At 43.5% G+C, this 18,227-nt stretch overlaps 1 protein-coding gene across 1 annotated transcript in view; it reads right to left on the reverse strand.

The window, feature by feature from the left end:
- Positions 1-17,947, reverse strand: part of ATP10A (ATPase phospholipid transporting 10A (putative)) — a 214,176-nt gene extending 196,229 nt beyond the window's left edge. The window contains exon 1 of the mRNA XM_044229895.1: positions 17,487-17,947. Coding sequence (XP_044085830.1) covers positions 17,487-17,947 — 461 coding nt within the window. The remainder of the gene's footprint in view (positions 1-17,486) is intronic.
- Between the last annotated feature and the right edge of the window lie 280 nt (positions 17,948-18,227).

Here is an 18,227-nt window from a genome sequence, read left to right on the forward strand (position 1 = left end):
GTTCATAAAAATTCCAAAAGCACACAGTGCTAAAGAGATGTAATGTTTTATCATTAAATATTTCAACTGAAAAGAAAAATAAATTTTCCACCATATCATGTCTTCATGATCCCATGAAGCAAGGTAGGATTCTCATGTATTCTCAGCTAATTCAAATGGCTACAGATGTTTGTTTTTTTTTTAAAAGATTTTATTTATTCATTTGACAGAGAGAAATCACAAGTAGACGGAGAGACAGGCAGAGAGAGAGAGAGAGGGAAGCAGGCTCCCTGCTGAGCAGAGAGCCCGATGCGGGACTCGATCCCAGGACCCTGAGACCATGACCTGAGCTGAAGGCAGTGGCTTAACCCACTGAGCCACCCAGGCTCCCGGCTACAGATGTTTTTAATGGAAATTATATAAATCAATAGTAACACATCAAAAACTGTAGTTCAAGTACTTGGTATTTGTTATGTCCTCCCAAGAACACAAATGTATTCTTTTCCTATGGCTGATGCTACAAATTACAACTCAGAGGCTTAAAACAACATAAATGTGTTATCATACAGTTCTGGAGGTGAGAAGTCAGACATGGATCTCACCAGGATAGAGCCAAGGTTTTCTGCTTTGACTTTCCAGCTTCTCCAGGCCATCCATGTTCCTCAGGTTGTGGCTCCTCTTCCATCTTAGAAGCCAGTGAGATCTCTTGAGCTCTTCTCACTTCTTCCTGCCCTCTCTATTACATTAAGGACTTGTGTTTGGATTAAGAACCAAGATAATAGGGGCATCTGGGTGGCTAAGCATTGGTTAAGTGTCTGCCTTCAGCTCAGGTCATGATCTCAGGGTCCTGGGATCGAGCCCCACATTGGGCTCTCAGCTCAGCAGGGAGTCTGCTTCTTTCTCCCTCTCTCTCTCAAGAAAATAAGTAAAATATTAAAAAAAAAAAAAAAAGAACGAAGATAATGTCCCTATCACAAGGTCAGTTCATTCCCCCACACCATGGAAGTTAACAATCACAGGTTCTGGTGATTAGCATCTCTAGGGTACTACTGTTCTACCAATGGGCATTCATCGTGCCATGACCCATATATCATGAGGATTTGTTCACTCACTCATCCATATATTCAATCAAAGATGCTGAGACCCTGCTCCCGAGCAAGAACTACAGGGACAGTGAAGACTGGCTGGTCCCAGAGAGGCCCAGGGAGGAGGACAGAGCAGTACGTCTGCAGAAACAGCTGGAGCAGAGGAAGGGCAGTAATACCCATGGTACAGAGAAGGGACTTCTCCAGAAGAGATGGCAGCAGGAGAGAGCAGTTACCAGGTGTCAGAGAGAAAGGCTAAGATGGGGTGAGAGTGGCAGGATTTAGGGGGGTTACAGGTGTGGTCAGAGCAGTTGAGAGCATGGGTTCCAGAGATCCCATGCATGGAGGTTCAGGGCTGCTGCTCTGCACATAGTGGGATGACTTCCAGATTCACTGATATGATCCTAGATTCAAAGAAAAAGATGTATGTATCAACTGAAAAATGCTGCTCTGGTAATGATGAGGAAAGAAGAGAAGTGAGGCACCAGCAAAGGCAGGAGTAGATAAGACAGGTGAAATGATACTCACAGGGAGGGTGAAGACAGCCTGAGGGGAGTAGCTCCTTGGGAGGTGTCTTAAACTGAAGGGTTTATTGTTATTCAGCTGTGGTGAGGCCAACAGATCAGGAGATGACTGCCATTGAGAATGCAGTCCGTCATTCACAATCCCAAGAGGAGGGGGCACACACCACCACAGGGAGTCACACAGAGAAGGACTAAGGTCCATTCAGAACAAGGGGAAAATGTAGGCAAGACCCTTAATTGTGCTTTCCATTGGAAGGAACGGGGCAGAGTAGGGGAAAAGCAGGCTTAGGAATTACTTCAGTGAGCTCTAGGGCTTAGGGGCTGACCCTTGTCTGGCAACTGGCCCTGGGCTGATTAGGGCAGGAGGATGGTGGTCATGAGTGTTAGAGCCTGATAAAGAAGTGTTTGGAGTGTGGTCTCTGGATTGTTTGCTTTGCATATGAAAGGGGCACTCACAGATCAGTCCTTTTGCTGCCTCTGGGAACTGGTTGGTCCTGGGATGGGCTAGAGTTTCCAGGGTCAACAATGCCCCAGGTATCAAAATCTCAAATATAGACAATAAAAAGACAAAGTTAACACAGGACTGAAAACCCAGGGACCAATTTAAGATGTTGCCATACGCACTTGTTGGGAACAGAGCCGTTGGGAACAGAGCCAAGAATTAGACACGCTGCTCCCTCCACCCATCCACACACCCTTCTCCCAGCCCCACACATCCCTCCCCTAGGCTTACTAGGAAGGAATTCCTATTATATCCCCCACATACTTCACAGAGGAATTAATAGGATATGAAACCAAAAGGGGAAAAAGAAACAAAGACCATAAGCAAGGAGGTTTATGTTGATCAGTAAGATGTTCCTATCCATGCATATAAGGCTGCTGCCATAGCACTCAGACCCAACTCTGGTTCTCACCTCGGGCCTCTGTAAGCATGGCATCCCAGCCACGGGGGCTCCTTGGTATTACAGAAGGCAATGCAGCAACCAGATTTCAATGTAATGAATCAAACTTTCCATCCCACTTAAAGGCAACGCTTTTCTTTCCAAAAAAAGAAAAATCGTAAATGGAAAATGTTACAATGCAAGTCACAATGCCAGCTAAGTGCCAGGAAAAGTTGCACACATCTGATTTGACTAAAGTCTGTCCTGGCAAAATGAACAAAGAAAAGAATGAGGGTGATAACAATTACAATATGGAATGGCATTGCTAGGCTTCTACCAATGAGCCAGGAGGACCAAGACATCGCTAATATCATGCGATTTAGCAAAAATGCTCTTTCTTTAAGAAAATAAATGCAAGCCATGTGTATCTTGAGACTCCTGAACATTTGTGGGGAACATTTGTGGCCCTTATTTGTCATCTATAGAAGACATTCTGAAACATACCACTTGGATTTATGTTTAAAAATGGTTTGCTTCTTTTTTTCTGAGAGAGACAAAAGCTGAAAGCATCCCAAGAGGAACCACAATCTCCCTCCTGATAACACACTCACTGTCACTTGCTGTGCTGCCTTTTTCCCTCAGATTGTTCTGAGTTTTCAGAGTCAATAGATTTCCTGAACCACTGTGCACTGAAGATGACTGAGATAGACTGGAGAATTCTGCAACTGAAATGAGAATGGTGTCCAACTTGGCAGAGAGCTGGGGGAGAGGCCCCATCTGTGTCTCCGCCCAAACACAGAAAAGGATGCGGCCACACCCTCAGAGTAAGCCCCAGGGCCCCCTCCTCCACCCACTCATCCCTTTAGAGAGCTGGAAATGCGGCGAATGAGGCTGCACAGATGGGATGCCCTGATCATCGGCGGAGGTGGGGATGGTCTCCCCATCCACAGCTGACACACTACACATGCCACCAAGAGTCCCAAGGTCATGTTTTGAAAAGTATGGAAATAGGAACCAAAACCAGACCCTGACAACTTGATTTGTTTAAAAAACTGCTATTGAAATGTACCCCAAAACAAAGGGTGGATAGAAGAGTAGTAAGAAGTGAGAACAAAGGGCTCAGTTCAATTGTCTGATGACAGCTGGGTTTCCTTCCATTTCATTAACCCCTCTGTTACTGGATTCCTTCCTGGACAGAAGGTTCCATTCAGAAAAGCACTGGTGGGGGAAGAAGATGAACAGGAAGAAAGGTGGGAGAAGTGGGATTCCGGGGGTGGGGGTGGGGCGCTCCAGAGCTTTGGAAGGGACAGTATTTTAAGACCCAGAATATGCCCATGTCTGATTCACACCCTGGAGCCTTTCTAGGAAAGCCCTACAGTTCCTGGAAGAGGCAGACCTGATGGGGGAGAAGAACCAAGGCAGATTCCCACGCCAGGAGCTAATGTCTGGACTGTTCTAAGATCAAGGATCATGGGTCCTAAAGTCTGGGAAGCACTCTTTTGAGGAGTCCTGCAGGGCCCATCTCTGAAGGAAGCGATCTTGGCAGCTCTAGATTTGTTTTCCTTTTGAAAAATCAAAGATTTACTTTAGGGTTTTTTTTTTTTAATTTTGTAACAGTTGACAAACAAAAATGAGAATTTCAAAGACACCATTAAATGAATCAATGAATTAAACTTACTTGATGTATTTTTTTTAAAGAGTTATTACCAAATAATTACCAGAATACATCACATGCCGCTCTCTGATAAGCAAATAATGCCTCAATTTTGCTATTCTCCACAGGGCTTTTCCAGTGAACTGCATTTCCAAGATTCTGGGGCCAACCAAAGTATCCCTGGATTATCACGGTCCAGGAAGTCAACAACGGGAATCCTCTGCTCCCATTATTCCAATATTTCAAAATGTTTTTCAGAAACTGTCCATTTACCCATGGCAAAACCAGACATGCTTAATGACACTTAAAGTTCTTTGTTTTGGCTAGAAGAACATCTGCTTCGGTGTAATTAACAAGGTTAAGAAACATCTGGACCAAAAGATCTGAACAATAATAGAAAGAAAGGTAGTAGCAATAATCATAATAACGAGCTACAGATAACTTCTTCAAACACTTACCTGCCTGCCTGGCACTGCTCCAGCCTTTCCATGCATCATTCACTTTATCCTCCCTCCTATTTAAATGAGGGCACTGGGCTGAAGAGAGATGCAGCCTGCCCAGCATCTAACTGTTGGCAAGGGTTCAACCTCACTGAAGGGGTTTTAATTGGCTTAAAATGGGCAAAAGAATTTGTTATTACCTAATGAAAATAGTTTGGTAGGCAAAGTATTTCAAAGTACAGTATGCCCAGGGGAAAAATACCCAGGGCAATGCATACAAACTGCACTCCGGGAAAATGCAAAACAAGCAAACAGGGAAAGCCCAGCTAAGAGTAGTCTAAAAAAGCAACATCAAAACAGCCTTTCCATTTTTTCCTGTTAGTTCTTTCAATGTACTAAATATAGCAAGCTTAAGACTTGTACAGATAAGTACACCGGGCTCCCCTGATTCAGGAACTCAACAAGTAGCTGGACCATCCATTTTCGTGAAGGGCAGGACCCTAATGTCACACAGGCCCTTCTCCATCTTCTCAAGTCAAGTAAACAAGTGCTTACTTTCAAAGTCTTCCAGAAATGCTTTTCAGTGATGGCAGGGCTGTTTCTTATGGGGTGGGACTGTCCAGAGCAAAGCAAGTACATCACATACCATTCAGCAGCCTAGCCCATGAACACCAGGTGCCAGGAAGACCAGCAGTCATTATGGTGACTAAGTATTTGCAAGCACACCTATAGGCACTACCGTCTTGGAACAGCCTGACCCCTTCCAGGAAAGATGGAACTTGCCAGGTTCATGACCAACGTAAAGAATGACCCTCAGATAAGGATCTAGCCATACCATGGCAAGGCAAACTAGGACACTGAGCTTTAGGGGGCACAGAAAGCTACAGAAGAATTGAATTAAAAATAACAAGGCTTCAGGGTGCCTGGGTGTCTCAGCTGGCTCAGCATCCGCCTCTTGGTTTCAGCTCAGGTCATTATCTCACAGTCCTGAGATCAAGCCGCACATCAGGCTTCATGCGCAGCAGGGAGTCTGCTGGACAGTCCCTCCTTCCTCTTCTCCCTCTACCCAGCCCTGCCCTCCCACCACACCTGCACTCTCTTTATCTCTCTAAAATAAAAAAATCTTAAAAAAAAAAACAGGACTTCTAATCCAATTAAAAACGGACAAAGGATCTTAACACACATTTTTGAAAGAAGACATACAAATTATCAAGAGGTACATGTAGATGTGGTTCAACATCATGAATGATTAGGGAAACACAAATCAAAACTACAATGGAAAAAAAAAACTACAATGCAATATCACTTCACACCAATCAGGATGGTTAGTACCAAAAGAGAAGAAACAACAAGTTTTGGTGAGGATGTGAGGAAAGGGGAACCCTTGGATATCACTGGTGGGATTTAAAACTGCTACAGCCACTACTAAAAATAGTATGAGATTCCTCAAAAAAATGGAATTACCATATGGTCTAGCAATTCCACTTATGGGAATATACCCAACGGAAACAAACATACTATGTCAAAGAGACATGTGTGTCCCCATGTTCACTGCAGCATTATTTACAGTAGCCAAGCCATGGATAAAAAACGGGTGGTGTATATATATAGCGGAATATTATTCAGCCATGAGAAAAAAAAGGAAATTCTGCCATGTGACAGCATATATAAACCTAGAGGGTGTCATGCTAAGCAAAATAGGTCAGACAGGAAAACTGAAATACTCTGTGATCTCATTTATATGCAGAATCTAAACAAAACAAAGCAAAACTAAATAAAGAGAGCAGACTGGTGGTTGCCAGAGGCAGGGGTTGGAGGAATAGGGAAATAGGTGAAGGTGGCCCAAAGCTACAAAGTCACAACACTGTGACTGTACTTAACAATACTGTAGTATATATGGAACATTATTAAGAGTTCTCACTACAAAGAAAAAAACTTTTTCTTTTCCTCTTTTTTCCTTTTAAAGAGTTTATTATTTATTTGACAGAGAGAGATCATAAGTAGGCAGAGAGGCAGGCAGAGAGGAGGAATCAGGCTCCCTGCTGAGCAGAGAGCCTAATGCAGGGCTCGATCCCAGGACCCTGGGATCATGACCTGAGCCGAAGGCAGAGGCTTTAACCCACTGAGCCACCCAGGTGCCCCTCTTTTCTTTTTTTTTTTTTTTTTTTTGTATCTATATGACTGACGCATATACAACTACATATATACACATATACATAAATATGAATACATAAATCCATAATGATAATTTTTAAAAAGCTAAATAACCCTTAGGAAAAGTAGTTAACTAACCTTACCATGGTAATCATTTCATAAAATATTTAAGTCAAGTCATTGTGCTGTATTGAAACAGTGCTATATATCAATTATATTTCAATAAAACTAGGGGAAAAAAAATAAGAAGTCCTCTTCTGGTTCCAGAAGTGTGGTAGGAAATATTTAAGATGAGCTGGGGATACAGACCAAAAAAGAAAAAAAAATAATAATGATTGCAGGTTATGTCAAAAGACTCAAGAGCCAAATGAATTGGCTTCTACTGACCAGAAGATATCAACTATAATAATAACCACAATAGACCCCAAACCAATGGATTATATTCAAATATATAAAATCTGTAGTAAATAAATCCACAAAATCCATAATAATAATTTTTAAAAAGCTAAATAACCCTTAGGAAAAGTACTTAATTCCAGAACAGCAGCAAAGAAAATAAGAGATAAGCCTGGACCATCTTAGAGCCAGAAAGTAGGGAAGAACTCAGGAAACTCTGGGGAAATGTCAAAGGGACACAGGGCTATGCTGAGAAAGCTCCCAGTCACCAGAGCTGGAACAATGTGAGCAACAAGATAAATTATAAGAGCATTCAATTACAATCTACAGAATAAAACAAATACCCACTAGCCTTCACTGATAGGAATAAATGAGCAAATTACCAATGAAGAAGAGAAAAAATGCTCTTCTAAGAATTCTACTCCATGAAAACAGAAGAATGAAGGTAAAAAACAAACCATTAGAATACCACCAAGATCCTCTATGGGTGCTAATGTTGGAGGGCAAAAGTTTGAGGAGAAATATGATACCTACATAGTCTCAAGATATTAATTTTTCACAACAGGAAAACAAAAAATTTACAATATCCTAACCAAGAGACTAAAATTAGTGTGTTCAATAGTAAGATATATAGGCATCATATACACCCTGATATCATATAGTGTGAAGGACATCACTTCAGTGGTTCTTGCCAAAAACCCAGTCTCAACCTAATCATGAGAAACAACACACCAACTCAAAATGAGGGGAATTGTACAAAATAACTGGGGCTGCCAGAATGGTGAAATAAGGACCTCCAGATAAATTTGCTCCTCCATAAAAGCAACACTGGCAAAATTTCTAAACCAACTTTTTCAGAAGCCTGAGTGTTAACAAGTAAGCCCTGGCATAAGCTGAGGGGAGTTTATTCAAGAAAAACTGCAGAACCTCAATAACAATAGTAGAATTTGTGGAATTTTAACTTGGCCTATTCCCACTCCCCCCTCCCTAGCTCTGCAGTACCTATGAAAATCAACTTGAGGGACGCCTGGGTGGCTCAGTTGGTTGGACGACTGCCTTCGGCTCAGGGCGTGATCCTGGAGTCCCAGGATCGAGTCCCACATCGGGCTCCCAGCTCCATGGGGAGTCTGCTTCGCTCTCTGACCTTCTCCCCTCTCATGCTCTCTCTCACTGTCTCTCTCTCTCTCAAATAAATAAATAAAAAATCTTTAAAAAAAAAAAAAAAGAAAAGAAAATCAACTTGACTTGATGCCATCAGAAAGGGAAGGCTGAGTTCAGAGTTCCTCAAAAACTCCCATTCCCAGAACAATGTTGTTAAAGAGGAGCTGATTTGGACCTCGCTTTATGGGTAAAGCCCTGTACCCAGGGCATGCATTGAAAATAATCAGCAGCAGGGACATGGGTGGATCTGTCAGTGTCCAACTCTTGGTTTTGGCTCAGGTCATGATCTTGGGGTTGTAAGATCCAGTCCTCCCCTCAAGCTCTGTGCTCAGCAGGGTGTCTGCTTGAGATTCTCTCTCTGTTCCTTCCCCCACTACTGTGGGGGAGCAGGTTCTCTCTCTAAAATAAATAAATTTTTTAAAAAAAATCAGCAGCAATTGTTCAACATTGCAGCTACCTGAAGGTGTTATACCAGTTGAGGCAAAAAAAAAAAAAGTATATTTTTCATAACTGTTTCTTCTCCTATGTGGATTTAAAAGACAATTCCACACACCAATAATTATAAATCTGCATTGATGGACATATAATGTGCAAAGATGCAAATTTATAGGCTAGTAATACCACAAAGGAGGGGGAGAAAATAGAATTATACTGAGCAAATTTTTCTACACACTATGGAAATTGTTAGTATTAATGCTAACTACATTATTTTAAATTAAGATACTATTTGTGATCTCTATAGCACCATTACAAAAATAACTAAGAACATCAGCATAGTAAAAGAAACAACATGGAATTAAAATGGTATGCTAGAAAAATATGTATTCAAAGAAGGCAATAATAGAAGTCTATGGGGCAGAAACGTGTTAAGACATACGGAAAACACACAGCAAATTGGCAGACAGAATTTCTACCTTATCAGTAATTACATTAGATGTTAATAAAATACTACAATCCAAAGGCAAAAACTGGCAAAATAAATTTTTCAAAATATATAATTCAACCATATATCATCTATAAGACATACACTTTAGATTCAAAGACAAAAATAGGTTGAAAGTAAAAGGATAAGAAAAGATATACCATGGAAACCGTAACCAAGAGAGCTGAAGTAGATATATTATTACTTTTAGACAAAATAGATTTTTAAGACAAGAATTGGTAGAGAAAGAAATGCATTTTATAATGATAAAAAAAGATCAATTCATCAGCAAGTCATAAAAATTTTAAATAACTACATATCTAACAAAGTCCCAAAACATATGAAGCAAACACTAAGAGAAATAAAGGATTCCGTAAGAACTGGGAAACTACAAACACCGCACTTTCAGTGATGACTAAAACAACAGGCAGAAGATCAACAAGGAAATAGAAAATGTAAACAACATTTTAAACCAAATAACAGAGCTAAAAGATATCTATAGAACACTTTATACAACAGAATATATATTATGCTCAAACACACAAGGGACATTTTCCAGGATAGATCATAAAACAAGCCTCAACAAATCTAAAGGATTGATACCATACCAAGTATTTCAATTGAATGAAATTAGAAATCAATAACAGAAATTTGAAAAATTCACAAACATATGAAAATTAATAAGACATTACTAAATAACCAAGGTCAAGGAAGAAATCACCAGGGAGACTGGAAAATATTTTGAGACAAAAAATATGAAAATACAATACATCCAATATTATAAGATGCAACTAAAGCAGTTTTTATAGGGAAACTTATAGCTGTCAGTACCTTTACTAACAAAGAAAAAATATCCCAAAAAATAACCTAATCTTCTACCCTAACTACAAGAAGAAGATCAAACTAAAACGTAAGCCAAACAGAAGGAGGGAAATAATAAAGATTAGAGCAGAAATAAATGAAACAGAGAACAGAAAAACAATAGAGAAAAATCAGCAATACAAAAAACTTGGTTCTTTGACAAGATCAACAGAACTGGAAAATCCTTAGCTAGAAGGTGCAAGCAAATAAGAAAGCTCACATTTTTAAAAATTAGTCATAACAGATGATATATCACTAAAAAACTTAAAAAAATAAAAAGAATTACAAAGGATTTTTATGGACACCTGTATGCCAACAGGGTCATTTAGATGAGGTGAACAATGTCCTAGGAAGATAAAAAGGTACCACAACCACAACCACAACTCAAAAAGAAACAGAATATCTGAACAGACCTATAACAAGTACTGAGATTTTAAAACTCCCCACAAAGAAAATTCTAAAGTTCTCCTCAATGTTGAAGTTTTCCATTTAGTGAAGAATTAACACCAATTCTTCACAAACTCTTCCAAAACTGAGAATAGTAGAAGTATCCCCCCACAACTCATTCTATGACGCCAGTATAATATTTTTTTTTTAGAGCAAAACTCACACCCACAATATCCCAAATAAATACAGATGCAAAAAGCATCAACAAATTCTACTAAACTGAAACCAGCAAATTATAAAAAGGATTATATGCCATGACCAGACAGGATTGATTTCAGGAAGGCAAAGACGGTTTAACATATGCAAAGCAATGTAATACAGTGTACTAATTTACTAAAGGACAAAAGCCACATGATCATGTCAATAGATGAAGAAAAAGCACTTAACAAAATTTAATACTCTTTCTTGATCAAAAAAAAGAAAATGTTCAGCAAAGTAGGAACAAAGGGCAACAGTAGAGAGAAAATCCTCAGGAATCCACAAAGCAAATATGAGCCATAATAAATGAGTAAGCAAGGTGGCAGGATACAGGATCAATATGCAAAATAACTACCTACAAAAAATGCATTAAAGGAAAAACTGTTTAGCTCTAAAATAAAAAGAAGTAATTAATAGCTTTGTGTTAGTGTTAATTTCTTAGTTTTGACCACTGTAGTACAGTTAAGTAAAATGTTAAAATTAGAAGAAGGTAGGTGAGGGATATACAGGAATTCTGCATTATTTTTACAAATTTTCTACAAATTATTTCAAAATAAAGAGGTTAAAATTTTAGAAAGCCAACTGGTTCTCATCAGAAGATGCTAGGGATCCAGATCAAACACTTACCTCTCTTTCCCTATGAGTTGTACCACTGGGAACTTAGTAAATGAGGGGAAAGGTCTTTTTATAAAAGTATTCCCAGTAATAAAGAATTAGACCATCCAAATTTGGCTTCCACTAACAAATTAACGGATGAAGGCAGTGATCACCCATGGCTGCTAACATCCATCAAGAAAAGAGGGACAAAGAAACACTATGTTCTTCTTGATGGAAGTACAGAACACCATCTATGAATGTGGTTTTGATTAAAAAAAAAGAAAAAGAAAAGTCAAATCTGTACCTGAGGAAGTTCTGATAAAATATCCAGACCAATCTACCACTAACAGGAATTTCCACAAAAACGAAGATACCACAGGAAAACGATCAGCAGTATTCAGGCCATGGGAAACCCTACAGTATAAATAACTCCGTTTCTTCAAAATAAATTTCAAGGAGAACATGAGAAAGAGAAATGGAGCTTTGGAGAGGGATGTCCGCAGATTAAAGGAGACCTAAACAACTTCTCAGCTGATCACAGTGAGACTTTATTTGGGTCTGATTCAGACACATAGATGGAAAAAAAAAAATAATGGTATTTACAAGACAAGTGAAAATCTGAACAGACTGGATATTTAATAATATCAAGGCATTAGTATAAATTTAAGTATGATGATGGCAGTTTTATTTGTTTTTATCTAAATTCAGTTAGCCAAATATATCATTAGCTTCAGATGTGCTGTTTAATCTTAAAAGGAGTCATTGTTTTTCTAAAGATAAATAACGAAAGAAGAAATACCTGGGGTGTGCTTCAAAATAAAAGGGAGAGGGAGGGGGTAGGATAAAATAGTGGTGGCCATGAGCTGCTAACTGTTGAAACTGCACGATGATGCGTTATACATGCACTTCTCTACATGTGTGAATAGAATTAAATTAGAAATCTGTAACACAAAGGAAGTACTTTGAGATGAATAAAATTTTCAACTTTTTTTTTTTTTTAAATAAGGTCTACGTTTCCTGGAGGGGAGGGTCTCAAAGTACAAAAATAACTACAAAAGTAGAGTCAGAGCAGAGGGATTATGGGCTCAAGCCACAGTACTGTTGCCTCCTGACAATGAGACCTTAGGCAAGCTATCAAGCTCGCCACCTCAGTTTCCCCCCATCTGAAAGTTGGGGATGTAAAAAGTAATGAGACTGTTGGAGGACAAGATGGAATTATGGCCTCAGTTTCCCCATTTGTGCATAATGGGGATGTGAAAATATGACTGACATTAGGTTAAGATGGAATTACACATATAAAGCACTTGCTTCCTATCAACAAGTAAAAAAGAACTGCCCCATGCCTACCTTCTGAGGGCAACTAAGTCTTTAGGAAAAGAAAGGTTCTTTTTCTATAACTTGACACCATGAGCCCAGTCAGCCATGACACATGACAGATATCAAAAGAAAAATAACTTAAAAATCATGTGAATGCAATGTCCAAATACTATTCCTCAAGTGCCCCCCTGCCTAGTATCCCCGAGAGATATCCCTGCATAAAGAGGACATGCATTATCTGGGCATGCTCCTGTCTCCTGGATCTCGTCCTGGTGCTTTTGCTAATCTTTTACTCCAAATAAGACAAAGTTGCTAGGCTTCCAGGGAAAAGATATTTCTGCTGCTGACAAGGAAGAGTGCAGCTCTCCAGGAAAGGGAAGGAAGAAGAGGAGAGGCAAGATAAATGAACAAAAAACAAAAGGAGAGCTTTGCTGGGTATCATTTCAGGCTCTTCTGAAAAAACAAATCATGAAGCCCGGTGGGACAGATAACGCCTGTGAGCTGGGGAAACGAAGTGAGAATCAAAGGAAAGGCAACAGGCAAGATTAGAGCAATTCCAAGATAAGCATTAGAGTACCCCCCACTACCTGTTTTCCCAAAAAAGCATGGAAATCAGATCCAAGTATAGAGCCCAAATGATTCTGGAAGAAGTCCACTCAGGTGATTTCATGCAGAAATGTTACTGTTTCCGCCACCCCGGAGACGGACATTAGAAGGTGTCAGTAGGACTACATTAGGGTCATTACAAAGGGAATTGAGGCAAAAGGGAAACAAAATTACATTGACCAGGGCAGGGTATGGGGCAGAAGGAGGGAGGGCCACAGGAAAAGAGCACCAGAAGAGGTATGTGGACCTGGGGCAAGCACCCCACTTGACAAGTTAGGAAAGAGGGTGCAGGCAAGGCAAGGGCCTTATGCGGCTCCCGTCCTTCCAACTGTGCCTTTGTAAGACCTGCTCTGGGAGCAGGGTCAGGGGCGAGGTTGGCTTGCTTTAACAAGTGTTACCACTGCCCCAACGGTTGAGGAGGAGGATGAGAGTGCTTTCTTCCACGCATGGTCCCTGCTTCTTCCCTTTGCCTCTCCTGGGCAGCACCCTTTTCTAGGAATATTCCTTCTTCAGCTTCCTCATCGCCGCCCACCTTTGCTAACTACTCTCTGCTTTCCTGCGGCCAGAATCACCCACCTCCAGGCTGACTCTGTACTCCTCTCACTCTCCTCTTCCAGCTCCACCAGCCTGGCACCCTCCAATCATTTGCTCCCCTCTCAGCCCAAGCCCCTGGTGACAACTGGTCTTGTCTCAGCAGACTGCTCAGCAAGCCCCCTTTCTTTTCTCCTGTGGCCCCTAGGGAGAGGACTTCTCTGGCCATGTTTTGCCAGCACCAAGGAGGTGACAGGGCTTCCCACACTCAGCCCAACTCACTCGTCCAGAGCCAATGTTGCTCAAACTGACCATTCCCACCAGCTGGGCGGCCACGGGCTGGACCTGACCCCCTGGGATCACCAACCTCCCTCTCTCTCATCCCACTGAGAATAGCTCAGGAGGATTTTCCTCAATACCAACAGTCTGAAATCCGTGAGAGGATGCAACAGGCTCAGGACATGGAAGCAAAGGACTGCTTTTCAAACTTCCACATGTAAACAAAGCCATGATGTAGATGCCAGCACTTCCACCACCACAGGCTCAACAGTCCAGGGGTGGGGGCCTGGGAAGCTGCATTTCTAACAAGTCTAATGGAGATCTCATAAAGAAGGGACCCAAGGACTAGGTTACTGATTCACACAATGGTGTGAATGACTGACACACTTCTCGCTGCAGTCAGAACACAGAGATGTCCAAGAGAACAGAGACAGTGTCAGCAGGTAAGCCTCCCTCAAAAAAAAAAAAAAAAAAAAAAAAAAAATCTGCTCTCACCCTGCATTTACAGTTGCTTTGCCTGCATTTATACCCCTCTGCACATCAACCAGAGCAGTGACACAACACAGCACAGACCTCAACTATTCACAACTGTGCTTCCCATTGTCTCTGCAGTAACTAAAGGCACTCAACAAACTGGCAGACATAAAATACATTCTCTCCTGGGCTTCTCTGGTCCGTCCCCATGCCAGCGCCCTGAGATCTGGCCTTCGAGCACACACCTTGTGCCTACATCAGGTTATGGCCTGGTTGCAGTCTCAGGCTGCCCTGTGACCCTGTCGTGCCCTATCACCACCACATGTTCCCTCAACAGTAGCATCCACCCTGTCTGGCCACATCCTCCCTTGTCCTCACTCATGTTCTCCTCTGGGAGGCCTCTCCTGAGCTGCATCCTGCATGCATAACCTAGGTGCCCTGCCCAGGTCGCCCGTCCCTGGACACATCCTGCAGTGCAGTCAGCCCCCACAGTAAGCTGCGGGTGGGCCCCACCCTCCTCTCTTTTATATCACAGGGTCTGGCTAGGGCCTCGCACAGTGAGAAGTAAATCAGGGCATTGGTTTGAGTTGATGGACAGGAGTTTCAAGGCAGCTACACACAGCCTGGAATGCAGTGGGTGTATAAGTCACTCACCATTCTCAGAGGACAGGGGAGGACTCAGAAAACCACATCACTTACAGCTCAATCCTGAAACCATCAATCTTAGACTTTCTGGGACTTGAAGAGTTTGACCTGGCTTCTGAGCAGGATGACTGACCAGTCTTCTCCACAAGCAGCTACCACCCCTCTCACACCTACATATAAGCACCTGGGACCTTCCTAAGGAGAAGGCCCCTTCTCTCCCCAGGAAAGCTTTCAAGAAATTCAACTTGGGAGCTAGGAGATATTTAGGAACTTTTCCTGAAAGCACCATTATCCCTGAGGACCTGCCTCCTAGGGCTGTACTGATTATTTAAGAATACCAGTCAGGTCAAGATAGAAGGTGAGAACATGGACAGGTATGGTCCAAGGGGAAGATGAATGTTTCAAAATCCCATGAAGTCTTTGAGGTCAAGTGAAGAGAACTGCTTCTGGGTCCCCCTCTATTTTCTCATCTGCATGTTGGGGGTGGTGGTTGCTTTGAGAGTCAATTGACTTAAAGGGTTAAAAACACTTTGTAATTGAAAATACACTATACTTCTGAAGCCCAAGTATTTCTGCAAAGGAGGCTTCAGGAGCTACTGGCTCAATAATAACAAGAAGTGGTATATGTGTAAAGACTGAAACCTTCCAGAGTCCCACCAGAGTGATGTCATACAGAAGCCAGAGGTACGGCTTCCCAGAGTCCTCACACTAGGGACAGAGGACCTTTGTGAAATTGCTGAGTCCTCCCTTCTTGGACTCAGGCTTCTTGCAAAGCGGAGCCAGGAAATCCCATAGCTCTGGCCACCAACATCATGCTTGCTGACTGGACAGTGGGCACCCCTTGAGAGCAAGAGGGCAGCATTACTCAAAGTATGAGCCATTATATAAGCATCACCTCTGTGCTAATTAAATACTCAGATTCCTGGGCCCAATCCCAAATGAGCTTGGTCAGAAACACTGGCAATGGAGCCTGAGAGTTGTTATTTATAACAAGCTCCTGAAGTAAGTTTTATATAAATTTAAGAAGCTCAAGCAGCAGAATGTTGGAAAAGCTGTGGAACCGAAAAGACCAGGTCCAATTCCAATACCACTACATAACAGCTGTGTGGCCATGGGCAAGTTACTTAACCTCTCTGAACATCAGTTTACGCATATGTAAAGTAAGTATGAAACACAACCAATGTTGCGGGAAGAGTCAGAAATAATACTCTGCACCTATGTTATCCTAAGAGGTAGGAATAACCATGACCCTCACCTTTTAGGGAAACAATCTGCCACTGTGAGCACAAGGGGTTTCCTAGAAGTCTCTCACAAGTGATGGAAGCTAGACAAGACTGATGTTCTTAATTCAAAGGCCTACATCAGTCATTTACATCAGGAGTCAAACAAAGGGAATAGGAGAGAAAGATGGGCCGAGCTTTGTATGTGGAAGCCAAGCCCATTAGCCTTCCTGAAGGGTTCCACCTTGAGGTGGGTTCAGCTACTGATGCAGCTCCAAGATGATGCAGCCTAGCTGCTATTTTGGGATGGGGAGTCTAAAGGGAGAAGAGACAGCAGTCACCCCCAGCCTGAGAGTCCAAAACTCTGGGAAGGTGCAAGGGAGAGAGAAAGTGTAATGACATACCCTAGTACTATGTAATGACATACCCTAGTACCAACTATGCGCAGGACTCAAAAACCCCTCAAAGCTTCAGTCTTTCCATTTGGAAACTGGGGTTAAGTTAGAAAACTAACATTAAACAGTCAACTATGGGATGGTACCCAGTTGGGTGACCTGATCACAGCTCACATTAATGGGTGGACACTGTTATTATTACTCCTGCTTTTTTATATGTCTGTGCTGGTCACACCAAAACTTGGTGGCAGTTTCACTGTTGTCCCAAGAGGAGAGGTTATCTAAGCTTGAGCTTTACATATCTGTATTGATTGTTAAACGTGTTAAACTACCTGTCCTAGAGAGCCTGACCAAAAACTGAAGCTAGGACTTCAAACCAGAGCGCAGGGCCTGGATTTCCCTCCTTTTTACTCTTAAAAGGTGGGAGTGGTGAGGATGAGGACGCTCAGAGGCTGCCAGATTCCAGCCCTGGGATCATTCCGGTTTGGACGAGGCATCTGAGTGCCAATCAGGGTCAGGGTACTCCCCCGCGCCCAGCATTTAGGTTTCCTGCTTTCTGCGTCCCCGGGCGCAAAGGAGGCAGGGCCCTTCGCCCCTTGTCGAGCCGCTCCTGGGCCACCCCGCCCGCTGCCATTCACGCCGCGCCCCACACCAAGTTCCCCGAAGCGCCGCGGCCCTGAGCTGACCCCGCGCTCCACAGCACGGAGCGCCGGGGCTCACCTGCTGAAGACGAGGCAGCCCAGGTGGTTGATCTCGTGGTCCGAGCGGTGGCGGCTGTAGTCCTCCCACAGGTCCTTGAAGGCCGTGACGGCCAGGATGAAAAGCACGGGAGCCAGCGCCAGGCCGGGCTGGAAGGCGTTCACCGCCGGCACGAAGTTGAGCAGCGCGATGAAGACAAAGTACACGTTGGCCAGGCGGTGGAACTGCTCGAACAGGTTCTTGGGCAGGAAAGACAGTAGAGTGTACTTGGTGGTCTTGAGCCGGTTGTCCGCCAGGTGCTGGGCGCCCCCGCGCCGCCGTCGCCGCGCGCCCTTGGTCGCGCCAGCCGCTGGATCCTCGACGCCCGGGGGCGGCAGCAGGTTGGAGCGCACCACGCGCGTCCTGCCGTCCCCGCGCCGCCGCCGCCGACGACGACGACCCGGGGACCCCGGCTCCTCGGCCGCCGCCGGATCCCGTTCCATGGCCGCGTGTCGCCGCGCCCGGCTCCTCCGCCGCTCGCGCCTGCCCGCGCCAGCCTCCTAGGTGATCATCGCCGGCGGCCCGGGCGCGGTGGCGCGGGCTCCCCGCCTGAGGGACGCAAGGAGACGGCGGTCAGCGCCCGCCCCGCCCAGCCGGCTGGTCCGCTTTCGGGGCAGGGCGCAGGGGGGGCGGGGCGGGGCGCGCGCGGCACAGAACCCCCTTGTACTCGCGCTTGCCTGGCCGCTTCCGCCGAGGCAGCTCCTGGCCCCGCCCCGCGCCGCG

The sequence above is a fragment of the Neovison vison genome, chromosome 13 (genome assembly GCF_020171115.1).
Source record: "Neovison vison isolate M4711 chromosome 13, ASM_NN_V1, whole genome shotgun sequence".
Lineage (NCBI taxonomy): Eukaryota > Metazoa > Chordata > Mammalia > Carnivora > Mustelidae > Neogale > Neogale vison.